This window comes from Schistocerca cancellata, chromosome 1, assembly GCF_023864275.1.
Source record: "Schistocerca cancellata isolate TAMUIC-IGC-003103 chromosome 1, iqSchCanc2.1, whole genome shotgun sequence".
NCBI classification, from domain to species: Eukaryota; Metazoa; Arthropoda; class Insecta; order Orthoptera; family Acrididae; genus Schistocerca; species Schistocerca cancellata.
In genome coordinates, this window is record NC_064626.1 from 701,674,524 (window position 1) to 701,691,732 (window position 17,209).

General features: G+C 35.5%; 1 protein-coding gene across 2 annotated transcripts in view; it reads right to left on the bottom strand.

Moving 5' to 3' along the window:
• Window positions 1-256: 256 nt before the first annotated feature.
• LOC126184626 (SEC14-like protein 1) overlaps window positions 257-17,209 on the bottom strand; it is a 211,154-nt gene continuing 194,201 nt past the window's right edge. Inside the window, exons 12-18 of one of the 2 annotated variants that reach the window (XM_049927098.1) lie at window positions 14,746-14,864; window positions 13,808-13,882; window positions 4,628-4,753; window positions 4,365-4,494; window positions 4,146-4,288; window positions 1,914-2,059; window positions 257-1,810 (exon numbers count right to left, since the gene is read on the bottom strand). In XM_049927098.1, coding sequence (XP_049783055.1) covers window positions 1,723-1,810; window positions 1,914-2,059; window positions 4,146-4,288; window positions 4,365-4,494; window positions 4,628-4,753; window positions 13,808-13,882; window positions 14,746-14,864 — 827 coding nt within the window. In that variant the 3' untranslated portion in view covers window positions 257-1,722. The remainder of the gene's footprint in view (window positions 1,811-1,913; window positions 2,060-4,145; window positions 4,289-4,364; window positions 4,495-4,627; window positions 4,754-13,807; window positions 13,883-14,745; window positions 14,865-17,209) is intronic. The other variant, XM_049927105.1, reaches the window with a different exon arrangement.

Sequence of the window (17,209 nt, forward strand, 5' to 3'; positions counted from 1 at the left end):
GAAAGACAATCCACGTCCACTACCACTGCCTCTGTAGCTGGACGCAGCAGGTGATATGTACCATAAAGAAAATGTAACTACATACTACAGCGTTTTTGCGCTGATCATTTTGCTGGCTATCAACCTAATAATGAAAATTAAGATGTTGAGACTACGAAGGCACGAACAAAGTAAAGGAAGTGGATTCAAAAGTACCACTACATTGAATAAAAAATATGTAACAAAAACAAAACAGTTGACCGTTAAATGTGATTTATTTAACAGATGGTGTATCCGTTAAAGTACAATAAACATTGTTGACAGGAATTTTTTATATAAATATATTAACATAAATATCAGTCTAAAAAGACTGTACAATAAGGCATTCAATTGGAACAAAAATGAAATGCCATTATTCTAGTCATTTCTTAAAAACTGATTATTGTTATTAAACCACATTCTGTTCTACTATTTCAAAGTTTATTTGAAATTCTATAAACATTAATAGAGACTTTTAGAATCAAATTCCGATGCCTCTGATGTGGCAGCATTTCATAGAAATGTTGCTGTTTTCACATAATCAAGAACCAGAAGTCAAATTCAGAAAAAAATATTACTTATATTTATCCACTGAAGGAAATTTAAACAATGTTTAACTTTAAAAATTTTACAACTCATATGACACATACATCACTTAAACACATATATACGCTGAGAATACTGAATAAAATGTATACACAAAGAAATTTCATAACATTTTTAATGCTCAAAGAAATGAAAAAGTCGAGTACCTCATAACATAGTGATGGTATTTGTTGTTTAAACCTACGATTAAAATGCTCAAAAATTTTTGTACCATACTGTTCGACCATTTACTATTTATACTATCCCTTCCTATCCTGCAATAAAGTACAACATGCAGTCATTTGAGAAAGACAACAGGTGACTAATCTGTCATGCTATCAACACTGATCAAGTATCACTGTGCAGGAAATTTCCAGCAAAATGTACGTCCAGTACAATGCCAGCACCATAAAGACATTTCCAGACATTTTAACATGCGTTGAAATTCTCATGTAACTGCTGAAAAAAGGAATATTTCCACTGTGTATTAATAATGTCTTTCAATATACAAAGCTTAACTGTTTCTATTACAAGTACTAACATTTTTATGTTTAACTGCTAGTCAAGAACTATAATAAGCAGGTATCATAATACTACTATTATTTTCTGTACCTGGAACTTACTTAATATAAAATACATCTGATGTGTTCAATAAAAAAAATGCACATATGCAACAAGCAAGGTAAAATGATTTTACGAGTCATTTATTGAAACAGTGTGTGCAAGTTACCAATTCATTTAGACTGGTAATTCATATACCTGAAATTTTTGCTATGCAAGAGGAGCCAGTTTATATTAAAACTCTCACATTGCTACTCTAATATACATGCTGTGGCGAGAAAGATGGCTTCTGAAGCACTATTTACCCCTTGAGCCAGCAAGGAGTGTACAAAAATATAGTATCTTTAGGAGATCACACTAGCTATGCTACATATATACAAATGGCATCTCTGCAAATAATGTAACATGCAAGGTGATAACTTTACAATTAAAAACATGGATGCAAAAGAAAAACACGAACTTAAAATAATGAACTGTGTTTTTCCTGAGATTGTTGCCCTCTACAACAGCATTACGGTGTCAAGATGTTTTGGATGGGCCACTTTTGCTATCATAACATCATCTTGATGGACAGGAGCTAGTACCAGATCTAGTGCTTTTGCCTGAAATTCCACTATGTGCAGATTGCAGACTAGACATAGAACCTCTGAAAGAATGAAGACAAAACATTTTATTAAACTTTTTTCAAAGACAGATTTTAGTACAAACATTCAACCAACTATGAATTTCTAAAGCAATCTCTCAAATACCTGTAGTCTGATGATCGAAGCTGTTCATAGTAGTACATGACCTGGGCTTTATGAGCAGTAATTGAATCAATTATATCTAGTGGATGATTACAGTGGAATTTCCACTGGAGGATGTATGTACCCACATGACTTGTGACATGAGAGCCCTGAAAATATATAAATCATTTATCATTCTTATTTAAAATTGCAAAGTGTGCAACATGATTCAACAAACAGTGAGCATGAAGCAATAGAAATTAAAAGTATATTGTAGAGCTGCAAGTCCTTCCAATTCCTTCTCTACAATGAAGAGTCATAGTACAGATGAGAAACCTTGCACTCAGCACACACAAATAGACTGTACAGTGTTTCAACTGCAAACTGGTAAGATACATTAGTTAGTTTTAAGCTATTTAGGTTTATGCTTACTCATAAGCTCATGTTATCCATGCTGCATATGTTCCTTTTATATCACACTAGCAAACCCGACAGTGCTTCGCAATTGCTACATATGTATGGGACTTTGATACATGTTCTGCTATCCTTCTCCCCTTATCTATGTCCATCTCCTCCTCTCCCACCTCCATTGATCTCCTTGTCCTCCTCTTGTTCATAACCTCCCTCCACCCACTCACTCTCTGTCCAACTCCCCCTACCCGTATCTGCCTGCACATCCTCTTCCCTACTCACTCTGTCAATTTCCTCCTTCCCCCTCTCGCTGACCGTGAAACTTGTTTATTGTTACAGCCAATGAAACCTTGAATGGGAATCAAAATTGCTTAAAATAAATGGGTAAATCAAATGTTATCATTGGTATACAGAGTGTGACAGACTTCTCCAGCTGCCAGATCTGTGAGGAGAGAAGCTTCAATGACAGTAGTTCACCTAGTTTTAATTGCAAACTTGTAGGAGAATGAAGTTTCAGACAAGTCAGTTCTATAGTAGTATTCTAATCATAAACCCATAGCCATAAATACAGCTTTCCTGTTAAAAGCAACTTTGAGGACGAAAACAAAGGAGCACAAGTTGTTTATATAATTTTTGCTTAAAAGGAGAAGTGCATATGGAAGAAACAATTTGTCTAATGGTTGTAGAAAAATTTTTGCTACCAGTCACAATAAAAGATTATTTATTCATCACATGACCAGTTTCAGGTGTTTATACATTCATGTACATGTTTATATTGTTGGAGATCACTATATAAATACAAAGAAAATTATTTGCTCGTGACTAAACAGATACAAGTGGAACAATTGCAAGTGGCAAGGCAACATTTGTCGAAAATATACGTGCACTTAACATAAAGATGAAGCATCAGTATTACAATTATGCTGTGGTGACAGTTTTTCCACTTAGTTGCACATTTGTTATCATTATCACACCCACATTTCAGTTTTATAAAATTTGGCTGCATATTTCACTATTGCAACGTGCACTCGCGAAAAACACTGTGTTTACATACAAACAAATGAGCTTAAAAAAAAATGCATAATGTGGATCAAAAAACTTCACTATTTATAATAGCTTTTTAAGTTTCTTTGGCTAAGTTCTTTGTCCATAACCTACATGTTTCTGTACAAGCAACATCTTTACACCTCCTACACTTAAGTTCTTTGACCATAGCCCTTATGTTTGTATCTAAACACAGTGTATTCCACGAGTGCACATTGCAATAGAGAAATACGCAGCTAAATTTTATAAAACTGAAATATGGACATGAAAATGATAACAAATTTGCAACTAAGTGGAAAAACTGTCACCACACCAAAATTATAATAATGATGCTTCATCTTTCCGTAAGTACAGATACATTTTTTACAAATGCTGCCTCACCAATTACAGCTGTTCCACTCGTATCTGTTTAGTCACCAGCAAATAATTTTCTTTATATTTATACAGTGATCTCCAGCAATATAAACATGCACATGAATGTATAAACACCTGAGGATGGGCACAAGTCCAAAACCAGTCGCGTGATGAATAAATAATCTTTTATTGTAACTGGTAACGGAAATTTTCCTACAACCTATAAAGGAACAGTCACAGAGTTCAACAGCATCCTCTATGGATAAAATTCACTTAATTTGTCTAATGTTTTAAATATTCTACTATCATAGTTTGGTAATAAATGCTGCTCCAGTAAATATACCAAAAAGTGGGAACCTGGATATTTTAACAAACCATACTACCAAACACTCCAGCACACACAGAACAAAAACTATTAAGTGCTTCTGACATTTTTTTATTCCTCACCTGAATACTTTCACCATCATGGCAGACAACTGGGGCTTCAACCCTGAAATAATCTTGTCCTTCTCGCCAACTCTTCTCAATAACTGACCGATGCTCAGGGTCTGTTGCTAGAGGATTCATTTGCTGAATTGTCTGCAGAGGACCTGTGAGAGTCAGATGTATAAATGCAAGATCCAAATAAGAAGAAATGTCATCAACTTATCACATTCTGTATTATACCTGTTGCAGTATGTAACATCACGGGAACGCGAGTTCTGTAGACTGTGAACATTACATCCTGCCTCATTACATCAAAATCCCAAGTGATTACACTTCCTGGATCATCATTTGATATCAGTACTTCATGAACCTAAAAAAAAGTTTAATCTTCTAATGACACATGTAACTTTTCAAAAAATTAAATAAGAAGACATAATAACCTGAATTATGTTCAGTTACAAACAACTGCCCTTCCTGACACAAAGATGAAAGATTCTGCTTACCTGCCCTCTGCCTAAGGTGACACAGTGATATATGCTGTCCTCAGTAAGAGGACAGCCTTCCTTTCCCAATTCTTCCTCCGACATGTATAATGATTTTGGTACTAGGCCACCTTCCTGAACCATCGTCTGGAAGTGTACAGTCAACATCAGTATTTTAATAATGCATTCTAAATGCTACTTACATAAAAAACAAAATTTCTCACATTATAAATTGCAGTTTTCATAAAAGGTGAGATGCAATTATCCAAACAGTTAATTAAAGAAGTGTGTCAGTGATTACTCCACTTCCAGATACTATTAACATATGTAAATTTTGTCCAGTATCTGAAGCAGCCAAAGGGAAAAGACGTGTCACTTTTAGTCCAAACTGATGAGGGGTCACATAGCCTCCCTCTCTTTTTCCTTTTCTTTATCCATTTATTTTTTAATCAAATAACATTGAAACTTCCAATATAATGCTTGTTGTTCTTTTTTTAAATCATTGGATTTACATCTGGTGATGTGGTGAAGTTTTGTTATGATTTTGTATATGACTGATTTTGGTACCCTTCAAAAACAAGTCCTAGAAACAGCTGCAGTTAAAAAGAAGGCCTTTATTTGCATTATTTTATGAGGCGTGTTTTTTAAGTAAGGTCCGTTTTGTTGTAGACACTAGCAGTTCATGCGCATACCACAACGAGCACATGTGTCGTGTACCGGCATCCCTTGGGAACAGCTGTGCTCAGTTTCAGCTCTGCAGCTAACCTGCACGGTTCAGTTCTGTGCTTTTAAAATGTTTAAGACTATAAACTCACTCACCGCGTGTGAGGTTAGCTCAGTGATATGGTTTTTGCCTGCAAGGAACCTGTCTGCTGCAGAAATTCATTGACAGATTTGTGAGGTGTACAGTGATATTGTTATCAGTGAAAGCAAAGTGCGTAAGTGGGCACGAGAATTCAAAGATGGCCGTGACAATGTCTATGATGACTGCTCCAGTCGCCCTTCTTTGATTACAGATGATATGGTGGCTTCAGTTGAAGTGAGGATTCATGAGAACAGGTGCTTCACAATAACAGGTCTCGCAAATAAATTGCCTGACATGCCGAGATCAGTGCTTTATAACATTGTTTCTGAACACCTAAAGTTTAGGAAACTGTGCTCCCATTGGGTCCCAAAACTCCTAACAGAGAACCACAAAAACCAAAGATCTGAGCATGCAATGAAGTTCTTGACTCATTATCACGAAGAAGGTGGCAGCTTCTTGAGTCAGATCGTAACTGGAGACGAAACATGGGTTTCACATTTTGGGATAGGCATGGTGTTTTGTTGGTCGACTTAATGCAACAAGGAACCACAATCAATGCAGAAGCACACTGCCAAACCCTGAAAAAGCTATGCAGAGTGATTCAAAACAAAAGACATGGCATGCTGACAAAGGGAATTGTCCTTCTCCATGACAATACAAGACCTCACACTGCAGGTCAGACCAGCGTTTATTGGACAGTTCTGGCTGAGAAGTTTTAGACCACCCACCCTGCAGTCCTGATCTTGCACTGAGCAATTACCATCTGTTCCTCCACCTCAAACAACACCTCAGTGTCAACCGTTACAATGACGACGATGACGTGAAAATGGCAGTGAGCTCTTGGTTGTTGGAGCAGGCGGCAAGTTTTTATGAAGAGGGTATTTTAAAATTGGTTGAGAGGTGTGATACATGTTTCAACAAACTTGGCAACTATGTTGAAAAATACAGTGAAGTATGTACTTTCTGAAAATAAATTTACTTTTTTGAAATAGTCTTTCATTGTGTACTTATGTTCAAATGGACCTTACTTAAAAAACACGCCTTATATTTTATAGAAAGAAACTGTCGTATCTTAATGGAATTTAGATAATACGCAAATCATAGATCTGAAACACAGGACACAGTACATGTACAACAGAGATAAAACTAAGCCTTCCACAAATATTTATATTTTAAACAATCTGCAACTTGTTATACACCACTAGTCATCATTAGTTTGCTCTGATTATGAAATTTAATTTTACTCATGAGTAATGAGTTTCAGTTTGGCTTAACTGTGACTGGTAAAGGACTGTTTTGCTTTAAAAACACTATAGACAGTTTAGTTTCATTCCACACAATGTAATAGCTGAAGAACCTTAGAATGGATGTCATATTAAACGAGTTTCACTATAAATTATACTGCCTTAAACAAATAAAACTAAAACAAACAAACATGTGCGCACGCACGCACACACACACACACACACACACACACACACACACACACACACACACACACACACACACACACAGCAGCTGGCTACAACACTGTGTTTTTGAAAATATAGTGAACACAAATTCTAAAAACATTAAACAACATTCAAAATGTGTCCACATGAAATTGTTAGTAGCATTACTATCATGTTTCTAACACATGAAGTCTACTTTAAGCCCATAAACAACTTTAACAATATGCAGCCAAGGTGGAGTAATGGTTATATCCTTCTCACATCATAAACAATATATATTAAATGTTTCATTACTAATGATTATTAATATTACTTAGTTTCAGTGATGGTGTTTGTGACACTAGAACAAAATATATCTCCTTACAGATTTCTTTTGTGAATAAATGTGTCAAAACTTTGCATTTAAACATACATTCTAATTTTCTCACATCCATATGAACTGCCACAAAAACCTAAAAGTTGCTTATAGTATCTACAAGTTACTTCTTCAGTTTTTAGAAACACACTGTATCTATACTGTGTACACTACTTCTAAAAGCTATATCCCCATCTGATGAAGTTAAATAGCTTTATTTTTTCTGTAACTGATGCTGCAGGAAATGTTACTTATGTGGCTGTGAAGATTCAGTATGTCTACAGTCAATGAAGATATTCCGTCATTCATCACCACCCACACTTCCTGTCACGGCCTTTGCACCTACTATACATGGCTATTATTTATCATTGAAACCAAATCATTCATAGCAGCAGTACTTGTATTTGCAGATTCTGTAAAGGTAGACTTCCAGTGCCCTTGAGGCAGGTAAGGTTAATTTTTTAAAAATTACAATAATGGAAATTTCTGGATGTAACAAAATGTAAAATAAAGGAAAGGCAACCACTTTCATTTAAGCAAGCTAACATATGGTACATATACACACGTAACAAATACAGTATTAACTAGTTTCAAGCTTTGTCTCTTCTTCTGGTGGCAGCAAGCACACACATTCACACAAAGAACCATACATTCACACAAAAACACTAGTTAATACTGTGTACTGTTACACATGCCTATGCAACACACAGCAGTCTGCTTAAAGGTGAGTGGCTGCCTTTTCTTTATTTTACATTTTTGAATGTAAAATGGGCAAATGGAAGGTTTTTAAGGTACAGCAGTACAGTAAAGACATGTTGAAATAAGAAATGAATTGCTAATCATGTTGTTGGAGGTAATACGCTCTTGTCTTCCTCCAACCTCACAACAAACGCTAGTTTTACAGGCCATCATATACAGCACAAAAACTATGATACAATGTGGCATTTTCAGGCACTTACAACACTGCCCGAGATAAAAGTAATTCCAATCTGTGGAGATGAGACAAAAAGAAAGAGAGAGAGAGAGAGAGAGAGAGAGAGAGAGAGAGAGAGAGAGAGAGTGAGGGGGTGAGGGGGTGAGAGAGAGAGAGTGAGGGGGGGGGGATAGAGACTGAATCCAAAAAAAAACACACACACACACACACACACACACACACACACACACACACACACACACACACACACACACACACACACAAATTTGAGGTGCTTCTTATACTCTAAATTAATATAAAAATGCCCAGTATTTGATTTAAAATTCCTGCCAGTCATAAAAATGGCCATACATTCAATGTTGCAGGAAACATATCTCTATCTGGCCACACTTGATTCAAGTGGCAGCAGCACTGATGTAACAAACTTCACTTGCAGGGATTCACAAGCTTTGTTAACACTGTCTCCCTCCCACCCCCCCACCCCCCCATCACAAATCTAGAACACTGTATAGCCTAAGATGTGTCATAGCAGTCTACGCACCACTGAAGTTGAATGAAAGTAATTTGTGTTATTGGTAACAGTACAATATTTCTGTTACTAGCTAGTTTCATAATGGAAAAAAAATAAAAGGTATTCATATGATGCGGACTGTAAATTTAAAGTAATAGCATACACAGAACAACATGGAAACAAAGCAGCTGAGCGGCATTTGGCCCTCTGCCAACAGAAAAAAAATCATAAAACTATTTGCAGTTGGCAGAATAGTAAAGAAGAACTGAAAAAATGAGGAACACAAAATGTTCAAATGGAGGACTGAATGAAAAATGGCCAAAACTATAAATGACATACTGAAAAGGATTCAAGGACACTGTCAAAATGGCACTGGAATTAATACAAAAAAGATTCAAATACTTGCTCGTAAGCTAGTACTACAGCGGAACTAAATGGACTTTAAGTTTGAAGTTGGTTGATGCTACAGGTTTATGAGGCATCATGGACTTAGTATGCGAATCAAAAACCAAAAGATCTCACAAAATACTGCAAGAATATGAAGAGAATGCCACAAGAGTAAAAACAAAAAAAAATATATATTTTTTACATCACTTTATTATTCAACATTGAAAGAAAACCAGTGTGGAACTAAGCCAAATAGTGAATGTGGACTATACTCTTCTAACATTTCATGTGCCAAGTAACGAAACTTTTTCCATGAAAGGTGTTAAAACTGGGAACAAGTGGACATGAAAAAACGCACTACACAGCTGTCTTTTCAATTGTGCTGACAGTACTGAACTTAATCCAATGATCATTTTCAAACACAAAACAATGCCACAATCTTCTGAAATACTCCCACATACATGACAAGGGTTGGATGGACAAGGCTGACTTGAAATTATGGAATAACAGAGTCTGGGGGAGAAAAAGGTGCTTTACTGGAGAAGAGTTCTCATCTTGTGATAGATCATTTGAAAAATTCTGTGAAAAGAAATTGAGACAGGGAAATACAGAGCTTGTTGTTATTCTGAGAGGACTTAGTTCAAAATTGCAACCTCTTTATGTCTTGATAAATAAACCATTTAAAGTGTATATGGGACAGGAGTGGAACAATAGCTGATGGATGAAACCCAACATGAATTCAAGCCAAATGGAGCTTTAAAATGAGCTACAGTCAAACAAGCGTGTTGGTGAATAAAACAATCTTGGTCTAGAGTGATATAAGACATTATTATTAAAACTTTCAAGAAGTGTGGCATAAGTAACATTCCCAGTGCCAGTGAATACCATCTTATATATGAAGAGGACAATGACGAAGAGGATTTCAGGGATTTTAAAGGTCAAATTGGTTTTATAAACTATGAATTTTTTTTAGCCTGGCTTTGCAATCTATTTACTTAAATGATAAAAATGTTATTTTTTAAATTGATTAAAAACTAAGGTGCATTTTGTATTCTGTAGGATCTTATAGTCCGTAATGTCTTATAGTCCATAAAATACAGTATTATTTTTCAAAAATTAGTTTCATTATAGCAGCATAGTGACTTTTCTCATAGTCAGTAGCAATGTTAGCACTGTACTTATTTTCCTTGTTTAACCTGGTAAGTTTCTTCAGGTAACTCTGAAGCAAGTAACATTTTTCCTCCAATAACAACAAATTTAGTATCTATCATTTCTAACAGCATTAATTCTACAAGGCAACAACCATCTTAGATCCTAGTTACATAGTGAAGGGAAAAATTTATAACTGGTACCTCATTTGATCTCTCCGAGTTATACCAAACTGAATCAAAATAACAGTCAAATATTTCTAAATTAATCTTTCACAGAACTACTAGGAATTGTCAATTGCATCCATTGTTGGGGAAGGATGTATCACAGTGATGGGCGAATATGCAGAGGATGACAAAAACCATAGCCAAGTTTAATGGTCAGAGCTTTATTTTAATGTTATAAATAGCCCTTGTACATCACAACTTGCTATGCTCAAAGGTGGAATGTTTGTGTAAAAATTATCTTTGTGGACCAGTACGATTTCTACATCACACAACTTGACCCTGTTTTCTATAAGTAGTGGTCACAAGTGACATCACTCCAGGTAGAACATCCAACACTATCCAGTGCAAAGAAGAGACAGGTCCTAGGTATATGTTTTTGGATTGTGGCTGATTATTCCCTGGTGTTGTATGCTTCATGTAGTCAGTCATCCAGATATTTTGCTACATATCCATACCTCACTGCCAAGAGGCCTAAGTTGAATTTCTGCACATGATATATTTGTAATACTGACACTCTGTTTCATTTGTGAAAGAAGAAGAGCAGTCTTCCAGCTCATGGCCTACAGGACTGCCACCAATCTTCCACAAATGAAGTAGTGTGCAGGTTTTACAAATATGGTCTCAAGTTGAAACTGTGGAAATTGCACTTGTGTCCCATTACCTCCCACGGACATACATACAATAGTTACTGTACAAGAAAAAATATGTAAAATATTACACATTTTGTGGAAAATAATCATTTTCATAACTCCAGGATTAAACTAGCTGATTAGTTCAAAGCATCGGCTTACAAAACAATTGGGATGTGTATGTGCTGAAAGATTTTAGAACTGAAAAAGTGTAAACAAGGAATCAATGCCATTTCATGCAGCATGTTCAAATGAACCACAGGAGCTACTTCACTTCACATTAGTACCAGTTAGCTTAAAATTTTTCATCATAAAACTACATCTAGCTTGAGACCAGTGCTTCACAGTGAGACCATCTCTGTCACTTCACTTCACTTCACTTCACTTCACTTCACAATACAGTGCCAAACCCCCAATTCCATTCCCACCAGAATCTGCCTCAGTTCAGACTGTGCAACAACTGATAAGATATACAGAAAAAAATTGCCAAACAGTTCCCACCTTTACAGTTCAAACTTAACTTAATGATACAATCTGCGACAGATTTTAGCAAAGACAGTGGATGTTTAGAGCAGACTGCGATGTCTGAAAAATTAAAGCTTGCATTTTCTAGGCCTAGAAATATAAAGATTAATGGCAGGCTTTGTATAAGAATAAACTACTAGTGAATGCAAACTGTGAGTATGGACACCACTCAGAAATGTGGTACAGTACATTCTGGGAAACACTAAGGCTGCAAATTACATCATTTCAGTCACAGAGATGATACAATCTTACAAACTATTTAACTGGAACAAGAGTATCAAAGTTCACTTTATTCATGCCCACCTAAATTATTTTCCTGAGAATTTTTGTGATTTTATGAAAGAATATGGCAAGTGTTTCCATAAGGTTACTGAAGTGTGGAAAAAGATATATGAAGATATGTACAGGTGATAGTACACTATCATTGGCTGTTGAAAAGAAACTGTACAGAAGAATACCAAAGCCAATCGAAAAAGGTCCACAAAGTAAATGTTAATGAATGTTTGTTTTTAAACATCTGTGTGTCTAATTCTTACACAAGCCTTCTGTTGATTTAGCAGTTTCACAATATAGCTATGCTGTGGGAAAAAAAGAAACTTAATTTGTACTTTTTCTTTACTTATGGGAAAACCTGACATGATTCAGAATTTTGCAAATCATTTTCTTTTGACAAAGTTGTTTCTGATACTGCTATTCATTTCAAAATAAATCTTATGACCAGAGGGACATCAAAATTTGATACTTAACAATACATTTCACTTTTTTACAGAATCTCTTAAAAGAAATTACAGTCAGCACAGACTATCAAAGACAGATAATCTGTTTTAAGATTTTTGCTATTATCAAATGTAGTGACATCTTAGAAGATAATATGTGCTGAAATAACATAGTTTGCTGCACTTTTACCAAACAATGGAAATGACAAGGTAATAAAGATATCTCCTACTTTCTATGTTAGAAGACGAACAGCTGCAGGTAAAAGGACATTCTTTAGAGATTTTGTCACATTAGTGAATGTCACATTCAGTATTGAAAAAATGGAGAAATAGCTTCACAATTTCTGATGAGTTACTATGCTGAAACAACAGATTATTTGAAGCAACACAGAAAAGTGAACATGTTTTTCTTTTATATCCTCACGGTAACAAAGAAAGAAAGATGCACAAAAAGCTATTCTTTTATATCCTCAAAGTAACAAAGAACACACACACACACACACACACACACACACACACACACACACACACACACAAGGAGGAGGAGGAGGAGGAGATGCAGGTTTAACAGTACAGTGGCAATGTTGTTATCAGAGACAGAACATGCCCTGCTAGAGCAAGTATGGGCTGGAAATTAATGTCTTTTTCAAACGAACCGTTCTGGCATGTACAATAATTTAGATCAACTTCTAAAAATATAAATCAGGATTGCTGGATGGGTATTTGAAGCTTGCTCCTGAATGTGACTCCAGAGTGCTAACCGTTGCATTGTCTCTCACTGTGGATTGGTTGGAATTTAACACACTGTTCGCAGTGAGGTCATCTGGCAGCATACCAGTTCAATAGACAGACGACACAGAAAGAAATTAAACATAGCCTTAACTAAAGAAAGATCACAGAAATACCTTACATCTTTAAGGGAAACTGCAAAAACAAAATAGTCCAACTGGAATTTAAATACCTGTCTTATTAAATATTAATTGTAGCCTCTTAATGACACAGCTTGCTCACAGAGATTAATTAAACATTTAAAGTACATACTGAATATGCCAGCAATTGCAAAACTAATGCAGATCAATAGTTCTGAGGTTGATGTGGGGTGGAGGGGGGGGGGGGGGATCTACTGGTTACTTACAAATTGTTCATGAACTTATTAGCAACACATCTATTGGGACTGCTTTGGAAGATTAATAGGTGTAAATGTGTTTGCTGAATTATGATGCGAGTAAAGACAAGTAACAAACTAGCCTACACTTTCTGGCTACTGAAACAGTTATGAGCATAGTGGAAGAACATAAAAGCATACAGGAAATTAAATACTCTCACTGTGGTGTATCTCGTGATTTAAGCCCTGTGCACATTCTGCAGTTGTGTGTTCAGATTGGTTATGAGGTGCTGTAGCACTGTGACCTAGCACATAAATTTCTGAAACATGTAAGCAACACCAGCAGCACACATATACTGAGTTCTACAGCAAATACGCTGACAGAAGAAACAGGGATAACTCCTTACAGTAAAATACGTTGAGTCTTCCCATGTGTCGAACATTGAGAATGGGACAGATCCTGGCTCGACTGGGAAGTTTGGCTGCCACAGACATCATAAAATAAAAACATTGATTTGCTGTTACCAATAAAAAAGATTGTTACTTAAACATAACATAGAAATGCTAATTTGCTGAAGTACCCTTGCAATATAATTCTGGAATATAATGTCTTCATCTTGTGAGTAAAATTCCAGACAATTCTATTTCACAACTTACAAATGTACCTACTTACAGAATTTATATTCAGTTATGTAAAAAGCTGTACACAATATAAACCTAACTGTGCACCAAGGTTAACAATATATTGCATTTGCTTAGATCTTGCTATTTATCTTTCACAATTATGTACATACATTTTTATTTTTATTGAAGAAATATAAAATCCAATGGGCACTGGAACAGAAAGGAGGAGTCATGTTTGAAAGAGAGATGTGTAAACACAATGACACTGTTCCTCTGTTCCTGAAAATGAAGAACTTGTGAGGCATGATGAAAAAGAAGATTGTGATGTGAGGAATAAACCAATGTGATATTAGCAAGAGTATTTTACTGAAGTCATCAACACAGTCTGCAGTAAGGATGAGTATGATCTTTCTAGCTAGTACAAGATGAAAAGAGAAACCTGTAGTGCATTTTCGTGAAATGAGTTAACACCCAGGCGTCACTTAAGTAACTTGCACAAAATATTTCTCTTTCTTATTTTGAAACTTAGCACTAAGTTAATTTTTTGAACAATATGTTAAATCTGCATGTGTTCACACACACACACACACACACACACACACACACACACACACACACACACACACACACACACAGAGAGAGAGAGAGAGAGAGAGAGAGAGAGAGAGAGAGAGAGAGAGAGAGAGTATGAAGACAAGTTATTTCATTATTTGATACTTACTCTGCATGAGCCACCTAAGAAGTCTGGAATGTACTGCTCTGGAATCCAGTTTTCAAGACCTTCTGCTCCCTGGTAGTCATTTCCCCCATAGAAAAGGAACTTGCTACGTGTATTTTCATCTGTAAATTGATGGTAGTAAGAAACAACATTTCTACTTGTGCTGTTAAGAAAAGGCGGTGGATTGGAGGAGAAGAAAGATAGGCCAAAATAATTTTTGGAATTGAAGGAAAGAAGGAAGGTTAAAGTATAACATCATGTTGACTAAGATCATTCGAGACTTAGCATAAGCTTAGTTACACGAGGATGGTGAAAGAAATCAGCTTTCACTTATTCATAGCAACAACACTGGAATTTTCCTGATATTATTTAGGAAATGAAAGAAAACTAAGTCTATGACTGAAGCAAAAATCTACATTAATGAAAGGAGCTAAACTTGTTTATGTATGTATCTGGATTAACATTTCAAACTTGCAAAGGAAACAATATACCTTAACTACAATTTGATTAAAAGACAGAAAAGTGAAATGTACTATAATCATAAACTGAGTAAAGGTGGGGAATTGTATGCCAAGTTATTAAACTCAATACTTACTACAAGATATAACTGCCATCACTCAGGCATATAACTGAGTATGTTCACTTTCTCAAAAATACTTTATTCTTTGTGCATGCATAGCATTTCTTTGTATTTTGTGCAATATATGATTTCTCTTCTCAATATCCTAATTAACCTGCATTATGAGAATCAGTTTATTTTGATTACCTTATTTTATAGGCTACAAGCCACTACAGACTATAAGACACGCCTTAAATTTTAAGCAAAATTGTTTTAAAAAATATAACATTTTTACCATTTTTATTACTGGGTTGTAAACCCCAACTAAAAAAATTTCTTTCTCCTTAAAATCAAACTGACATTTAACATTCCTGAAAATTGTCATTTGAACTTTCTTCTTTTCCTTCACTGTTGTCCTCTTCATATATGTGATGATCTTCATTGCCATTGAGAAAATTACTTCTTGAAAGATTTAACAATAATGTCTCCTCTCAATCTAGACCATGACTATTTTATTCACTTAAACACTTGTTTGACTGTAGGTTATTTTACAGACCCATTTAATTTTTCAAATGATCTAGCACAAGGTGAGAACTCTACTCCAATAAAGCTCCTTTTCGTCTCCCCCAGACTCTGTTATTCCATAATTTCAGGCCAGCTTTGTCCATCCAACCCTTGTCATGTATGTTAACAACAGGTGGAAGTATTTCAGAAGATTTTGGCAATGTTTTGTGCTTGAAAATCATTGGATTAAGTTTAGTACCGTCAGCACAACTTGAAAAGCCAGCAGTGTAGTGCATTTTTTCATGTCCACTTGGTTTTACTGTTGCAGTTTTAGCAACTTTCATTGCAACAGTTTTGTTACTCGGCACATGAAATATCAGAGGAGTTTCATCTATGTACACTATCTGGCTTGGTTCCACACTGGTTTTCTTTCTTACGATTGTGTACTTGAATCATTTTTGTATTAATTCCAGTGCCATTTTGACAGTGTCCTTGAATCAATTTCAATGCTTCATCCATTACTCTTGGTTATTTTGCATTCAGTTCTCTATTTAAAGATTTGGTTTTCCTAATTTATTTTTCCAGTTCTTCTTTACTATCATACCAACTGCGAATGGTTTTTTCTGTTGGTGGAGGGCTGAAATGACGCTCAGCTGCTTTGTTTCCATGGTCTTCTGCACATGCTAGTCTTTTCAACTTATAGCCCGCATCATAAATACCTCTTATTTTTCTATTATGAAACTAGCTACTAACAAAAGCATTGTACTGTTGCAGGTAATGCAAATCACTTTCAATCCAAGTTCACTGGCACTGTAGACTGCAATGACACATCATAGGTTACAGAGTGTTAGCAAGCTTGCAAATCCCCACAACTCATGTTCATCATATCAGTGCACTGCTGCTGCCAATGGAATCTAATGTTGCCATATAGAGATTGGTTTCCCGCGGCGTCAAATATATGACCATTTTTAAGAATGGCAGGAATTTTAATCAAACATTGGACATTTTTATATTAATGTCAAGTATAAGAAGCACCTGAATTTTGGAGGCAATTTTTCAACGAAAGAAGTGTGTCTTACATACATAAAATTTTGTTTCCTCTTGCTGCTGTGGGTAGCTGTCCATTTTTACTTCTAGTATTCCAAGTAATTTATTTTTCTGTGCATCAAAACTGTTCCCCCATTAATATCGCACACAAATTTCCATACTTTTACTGTCTGGTGCTTCGTGTGTGGTATTTTTTAAACCACATATATGGAATATTTATTTTTAATTAAGCTTCCTTGTATCTTCACTCATCCATCATTATCTCCCAGTTTTTTCTTCAGTTCTGTAGTAACTTCAGTTTTCACATTAATGAAAAGCAGTAAGTGTATATATTTATCCCATTACTCCTGATCACTA